At 51.5% G+C, this 6,662-nt stretch overlaps 1 protein-coding gene across 5 annotated transcripts; it reads left to right on the forward strand.

The window, feature by feature from the left end:
- Window positions 1–46: 46 nt before the first annotated feature.
- NABP2 (nucleic acid binding protein 2) lies at window positions 47–6,509 on the forward strand. 5 transcript variants are annotated; one of them, XM_070621635.1, is made up of 8 exons: window positions 47–369; window positions 1,834–2,029; window positions 2,108–2,209; window positions 2,616–2,754; window positions 2,872–2,943; window positions 3,126–3,207; window positions 3,302–3,365; window positions 5,977–6,509. In XM_070621635.1, exons 3-8 carry the CDS (start codon window positions 2,131–2,133, stop codon window positions 6,174–6,176), a joined length of 636 nt encoding a protein of 211 aa, XP_070477736.1. In that variant the 5' UTR covers window positions 47–369; window positions 1,834–2,029; window positions 2,108–2,130; the 3' UTR covers window positions 6,177–6,509. The 5 variants fall into 5 exon arrangements, with proteins under 5 accessions (XP_070477736.1, XP_008528358.1, XP_070477735.1 ...); XM_070621634.1 differs by lacking the exon at window positions 47–369 and adding an exon at window positions 1,363–1,725; XM_008530136.2 differs by lacking the exon at window positions 1,834–2,029 and having other exon boundaries at window positions 60–369.
- The last annotated feature ends 153 nt before the right edge of the window (window positions 6,510–6,662 follow it).

Genomic DNA, 6,662 nt, shown 5'->3' on the forward strand with positions numbered 1-6,662 from the left:
TACGCAACCAGGCGGAAGGCCGTCACCAAACCCCGCCTCTTTGTTTAACTCGGACCTGGACTAGAGGCCACGAGCGGCCAACGAGGAGGGAGGAGGGCTAGCCGGGCCTCCGCTCTAGGCCGGAAGTCTTTATGGTCCCAACGAGGACTGTATAGCCATTTGGGAGGGAGAACTCTATGTTCTTCCCCGTATGCACGTCAGAGGCCGAGCCGAAGGCTTGACTACCCTGGAGGGCGAGACTTCGCTTCCGAGCGGCGCACGTGTCTCATGTCCTAAGGCTGATGCGGCGTGGTGCGAGATCGTCGCGAGGAGGCTGGCCTGCAGTGTGACTTGCCGTCAGCCCGGCCCCTCTTCCTTTCCAGAGCCGTGGTCAGCATCCCGGAGGCTCGCGACTCTATGACTCATCGTCATGGGAGTGGATACAGCAGTCAACAGGGCGACCGCGGGTTGGGGAATGGGGGAGTGTCTGGCCGCAAGGCTTTGATCTAGGGTTCCCAACGGGTTGCTCGCTTCTCTCCTAGCTGCACTCCTGCCATATCCACATCGGCTCTTCGAACAGTAGTAGAGTGCTCTGAAACACCTAAGAGGAGAGAAGGAAGATAAAGTGTCCCTCTTCCTGGGTTGTGGTTTGATTTCCTTAAGATACAGAACCGGGGTTGCGGGTGTGGGCGGGAGAGAACCTGCGCTCCGAGGAGTCAAGGTGGAGTCTAAAGCGCTCTAGGAGAAGGCAGGGATTAATTAAGCAAGCCAAGGCAATACAATTACATGACCTCTTAGGCTAATCTGATATTAAGTAGTATTTGTTATGGATATTCGCTAATCAAATAGTAATGCACATGTGCATTGTGTACATGTAATCGGTTTATACACAATATTATAGAGCTGACTACTTTTTGTGGACTAACAAGTCCCAAAGGGAACCAAGGTTCGGGCCTCTTTTCAGACCTCTGAAGGGGAACACTGAGATCTAGGGAGATAATTGCATTATCTTTCGAACTGTGAGAGGGCCTGATGCAAACGTTGTTCTCTGTGCCCCCGGTTCCCTTTTTTCCAAAGCAGATGAGTCTGCCTTTTGTCTGTCTCTGGTATACATGCCACTTTTTACTGGTGTTTATGCCACTAGGTAGTGCATTAATGATGAGGACCCCAAATCAGGAATAAAGATGAGAGTTAGAGCAGTGAGAGAAGAGGAGGAAACTGCCGGGCACTGCTTTTCATATAACTCCCGTTTTCTCGTCTGCAAAATGGAATTACATAGTAAGGCATTGTCGAGAAAAGAAGTGAAGTGCTGAGCCGGGTTTCAAACCTTTTGTCCGCCGTATTCCAAAACCCTTGGTCATTTTTCCACTGTGTCACGTCTAGGAGAGAAAATTTTACAGCCTAAGCTCATTGTCCAGCCAAGTAAAGGAAAATTGGGACTCGCGGCGTCCCCTGGTGGTGCATCTTTCTCCCTGCAGAGCCAACCATCTCAGAGGCTCCTTTAATACCTAAAATACGCCCCCTTCGCGGCTCGTGAATCTCGGGTTCCGATTGGCTGGAGGGGGCCGGAGGCGGGGCGTGGGACGCTCCAGGGCGCTGCTGATTGGCCAGAGGAGGCCAGTTCGGAGGAAACTTCCGGGAAGGTCCGCATTCCCGCGTTCCTTCGGGCGGCATCCGGCAGCAGTGGGACCTGTGGCTCCCCCTACAGGCAGCTCACCGGCGTGCACTGTCCGGCCAGCTGGTTGGGTGGGTGGTGGGCCGGGTGGGGGAGGGGATGGACCGAGTGCCGGGTTGTCCCGATGAGGGTTCGGGAAGGTTTGGCGAGTGAGATTCCATTCCCTGGCACTGCACCAGGTTCCCTACCCGCGTGCCCCTCGGCTCCCCCACTTCGGGGCTTCAGACTGAAAGAGCATCCCGGGAGAAGGCCTTCTAGCGCCCAAACAGCCTATCCAGAGACCCCCAAATTCTGATCTTGAAGTTGGAGGCTCCCGCGAAGTTCGTGTCTAACCTTTTAGGAGAGTTAGAAGCTGCCTGACTCCAGCCTAGTGTGGTAGGTGGGCCTTGGGAAGTGGAGCATGGGGGCGAAGGCTCCCAGGGTTGAGCCTTCATCCCCCTTTCCCCCTTCTAGTGGGGTGCCGAGGCTCGGGCAGCATGACGACGGAGACCTTCGTGAAGGATATCAAGCCCGGGCTCAAGAATCTGAACCTCATCTTCATTGTGCTGGAGACAGGTGGCTATGCTGGGGTGGTGGGCCCCCTGCGCGGGTTGTCGGGGCTGGGAACGGGAGGGGGAGAACACCGCCTCTGGTCTTAACTTGCTCCGGGGATGGCAGGGCGGCATCCCAAGACGCTGCTCACGCCGAGCCTCTCTCCGAGACCCCGGCCCAGAGAGATGCAGCCAGGTGTAGGGTAGACGGAACTCTTGCCAGATCCAAGCCTCCAGGGCCACGCGGGCTTCTTTCCACTCAGGGCCCTCTCCATGGTGCTGTCCCCACCCGCGTCTCCCCCAGGGATTCGGCTTTGCCCTGTTTGTACATCTTTTCCCTCACCCCGCCCACATCTAGATCTCATCCCTCTTACCATCCCCACCCCGGTTTATTTGACCATCCCCCACCCTCGTTTATCTGTTCCCTCTAGGCCGAGTGACCAAGACAAAGGACGGACATGAGGTTCGGACCTGCAAAGTGGCAGACAAAACGGGCAGCATCAATATCTCCGTCTGGGACGATGTGGGCAACCTGATTCAGCCTGGGGACATTATCCGGCTCACCAAAGGGTAAGCCAGCTGGTGACTCCTGGCTATCCAAGAGCAGTAACAGTCAAGGGGGGGTGGGGTTAACAGTCCCTGTGACTCTTCTGAGTACTCTGAATCCTACTTTTTGTGCCCCCACAGGTACGCTTCAGTGTTCAAAGGTTGTCTGACACTGTACACTGGCCGTGGGGGCGATCTTCAGAAGATTGGAGAGTAAGTGCTATGTTGGGGATTAGGATGTAGAAGCACCAGGCCAAGAGGGGAAGTTTAAGGTTTGGAGGGAGGCAGCGTAAGGGTGTGCAGTCCCCATCCATCCTGGATCTGGACTTTTCTAAGGCCTCCAGCAGTGGCCTAGAGGATGAGTCTGAAGCTTTGGCCATTTTCTCCCCTTGCAGATTCTGTATGGTTTATTCTGAGGTTCCTAACTTCAGTGAGCCAAACCCAGAGTACAGTGCCCAACAGGCACCCAACAAGACGGTGAGTCCCATGGCCATGATGTGGGGAAAGAAGACAGGTCAGGCCAAGAAGCATGGTAGGGAGCAAGGTCTGAGTATGTAATTTGTGCCTTCAGGTGCAGAATGACAGCAGTCCCACAGCTCCCCAGCCTACCACTGGACCCCCTGCCACTTCTCCAGGTAAACCTGTTCCCTTCCATCCATTGGTCCTCCTGGCTCCCCTACTCTTTCCAGCCTGGAAAGATGCATTGCCCTCATCCCTTTTCCACATCTCTCTTCTCTCAATATATCCCCTTCCACCTAATTCTTCTCCCAGTTCTTTTGTAAGTCCCTGTGGTAAAAAGATTTGGGGACCTGTTTCTATCATTGAAAGAGCTCTGGTACCCTTTTGCCCCTCCTACTCAAAGGCAAAAATGAGAACAAATTCTCCACAAAGAGTGCATCCCTTCATTCTCGCTTCTTTCTTTCTGCTGCTTCCCTGGCAGAACCTTGCCTTTTCCCCTTGCACATTTTGATTCATTACACAGTTCTAACGTACTGTTACTTGTAGGACTTAACATGGAGTCCACAGCTCACAGCTTTAGAGGCCTAAGTGGTTCCCTTTTGGGGTCATCACTCTTCTTGAAACTAAAGGTCCTGCTTCTCAGGACTATGATTCTTCCATCTCATGTACTTAAAGCCCCTGCTTTTTGGTCTCTTGAGGAATTGGGGCCGTACTGCACATCATCAGCTTTTTTTTTTTTTTTTGAGGAAGATTAGCCCTGAGCTAACTACTGCCAATCCTCCTCATTTTGCTGAGGAGGACTGGCCCTGAGCTAACATCTGTGCCCATCTTCCTCTACTTTATACGTGGGACGCCTATCACAGCATGGCTTATTGCCAAGTGGTACCGTGTCCGCACCCGCGATCTGAACTGGCGAACCGCAGGCCACCGAGAAGCGGAAGGTGCACACGTAACCACTGCGCCACCGGGCCGGCCCCACATCATCAGCTTTTGATTAGAATCACTCACCAACTCCACCTCCTTCGTCCCCTGGCTTCTCCTCAGGAACCTGGTTTTTACTGCTCTTTCCTCCTTCCAGCTGACCCTCTGCTCCCTGGGTGTTTGGCTCTCTCTTGCCTCTGATCTGTGCCTTAGGTTTCTCCCTGTGACACTAGGCTTCAGGCTGCCTCCATCCTTCCTCAGCATCCCCAGTTACCATGGTTTTCAGAATTGTTTGTGTTGGAGCCACTGGAGATCATGGTGTTTTTTGGGAACACCATGAAATAACGACATTTAATTCTACCACAAAAATTAGCATCCGTGTTTTCAACTGAAAATATGATTATTATGTATTTTCGGTCTCCATGACTCCCTAATTTATAAAAATATTTTAAATAAGGTACATTTAAGCCTGTTTGCTCTTAATATTCATTTGCCAGATGTTTACTCACTTTGTCATCTGCTAACAGGTACAAAAGGCTTAACAAAAAAACATGTATGGCATAAAAACTTAACATTGACTTTTTATACCCTCTCCTGACTTTTTCTGTGAATTGAGGGAAGGGCATTATTCTTGAGTTTTGGCTGCAGATATCTGAGTCTGGTGGAGCAATGGGCTTCAGCAAGGATATGGTTCGAGAACTACTAGCCTATGACTTCTCCCCCATTTAGGGTTCATGGCGCGCCCTGTGTATGTGAGAGACAGTCCTCTGCCTTCATTTAACAAACATTTTAGATGAGGAATGCTGACAAAGAAAACAGCACCTGGGGCCGGCCCAGTGGCGCAGCAGTTAAGTGTGCACATTCCGCTTCTTGGCGGCCCGGGGTTCGCCAGTTTGGATCCCGGGTGCAGACATGGCGCCACTTGGCAAAAGCCATGCTGTGGTAGGCGTCCCACGTATGAAGTAGAAGATGGGCATGGATGTTAGCTCAGGGCCAGTTTTCCTTGGCAAAAAGAGGAGGACTGGCAGTAGTTACCTCAGGGCTAATCTTCCTCAAGGAAAAAAGAAAACAGCACCTGCCTCAAGGAGCTTGTAGTCTATGAAGGAAACAGACAGATGATGATTATATCACACTGGTCAGCACAATGAGAGTGCCATGCACAGTTGCGGGAGCCCAAGGAAGTCATCCCACACACCTGGCTCCAGTCAAACATTTAACATATACACAAAAATGTTACTTCTTATTTTTGAGGAGTGAGAGTATGTGTAATAATTTTTTTGCTTATTCTTATCTGTATTTTCCAAAATGAACATGTATCATTGTGATATACACCACAATTTGTTTTTTTCTTTTAAAGATCCTTCTTTTTTTTTTTTTTTTTTTTGAGGAAGAGCAGCCCTGAGCTAACATCTGCTGCCAGTCCTCCTCTTTTTGCTGAGGAAGATGGGCCCTGAGCTAACATCCATGCTTCTTACATTTTAACACAGAAACTTCAGGCCCTTCCCCTTCTCATGTTTCCCCAGTTTCACCATCAGTTTTGGCAAAGGGGCATTTTGTCAGAAGTCCTTGAGCCTAGAACGTAACAGCTAACTCTAGGTCTGACTCCCAATGATGCAGAGATGAATAAAAGAGAAAAATATCTTCCTAGCATTCATGTAGCAACTTCCAAAATCATTGTTTGCGTCTTCTCTGGGGCTCCATTCATACAACCCACATTCTTTGCACTTGGTCCTGTTGGCATTACTGTGTAGTTGTGCGATGAAAACTGTGCTACTCTCTGGGGCACGGAGGGTGGCCTTGGGGCTGGACCCTTCTCCTACCTTAGTTCTCTAATTCCTGTGTTTCTTCCCTTTCTCCCACATCTAGCCTCTGAGAGCCAGAATGGGAATGGACTGAGCACCCCACCAGGTCCTGGTGGTGGTCCGCACCCCCCTCACACTCCTTCCCACCCCCCCAGCACCCGAATTACCCGAAGCCAGCCCAACCACACGGCTGCTGGCCCTCCTGGCCCCTCGAGCAACCCTGTCAGTAACGGCAAAGAAACCCGGAGGAGCAGCAAAAGATAGCAAGACATTCTTCCTCCCTTCCTGCCACCAACCATAACCCAAGTGTCTGCTAGAGAGCAACACAGCCTTCTCCTGGGAGGCTGGCTTCGGGGAGTGTCAGGGGAGGTAGCCATATTTTAGCCACTAAACTTCACTGGAGGGGTGGTGAGCAGTGGCCTTATCTACTCCGAGCCCATACTTGTCCCTTGTCCAGCTGAAGCTGCCTGTCCCCTGGGATTCAGGCCCTCTGCCTGCCCTACTTCCTCTTTAGAAACGACAGTTACAGTCTGTTTCTTGTGTGCGTGATGTGGAAGTCTAATTGAATCCCTCTTCCTAATAAATGTTACCACTCTGTACTGGACTCCTTTGCTTTTTGTGGGAAAATGAAGAGATTGGCAGCTGGGCATTTGGGAAGGTGGGGTGTCCCTGGGAGGTGGAGGGGAGATGGGTTACAGGTAAAGAGGCCTGGGCAAAGCAGGCCTGCCCCTTTAAGGTAGTGTCCCTCCC

Source organism: Equus przewalskii, chromosome 5, assembly GCF_037783145.1.
Source record: "Equus przewalskii isolate Varuska chromosome 5, EquPr2, whole genome shotgun sequence".
Lineage (NCBI taxonomy): Eukaryota > Metazoa > Chordata > Mammalia > Perissodactyla > Equidae > Equus > Equus przewalskii.

Excerpts from the sequence above, each read along its gene's own strand:
- NABP2 (XM_070621635.1), top strand. The coding sequence starts at position 2,131 with ATGACGACGGAGACCTTCGTGAAGGATATCAAGCCCGGGCTCAAGAAT. Across the intron at positions 2,944-3,125 it reads GATCTTCAGAAGATTGGAGA|ATTCTGTATGGTTTATTCTG; the intron begins GTAAGTGCTATG and ends CTCCCCTTGCAG. Across the intron at positions 3,366-5,976 it reads ACCCCCTGCCACTTCTCCAG|CCTCTGAGAGCCAGAATGGG; the intron begins GTAAACCTGTTC and ends TCCCACATCTAG.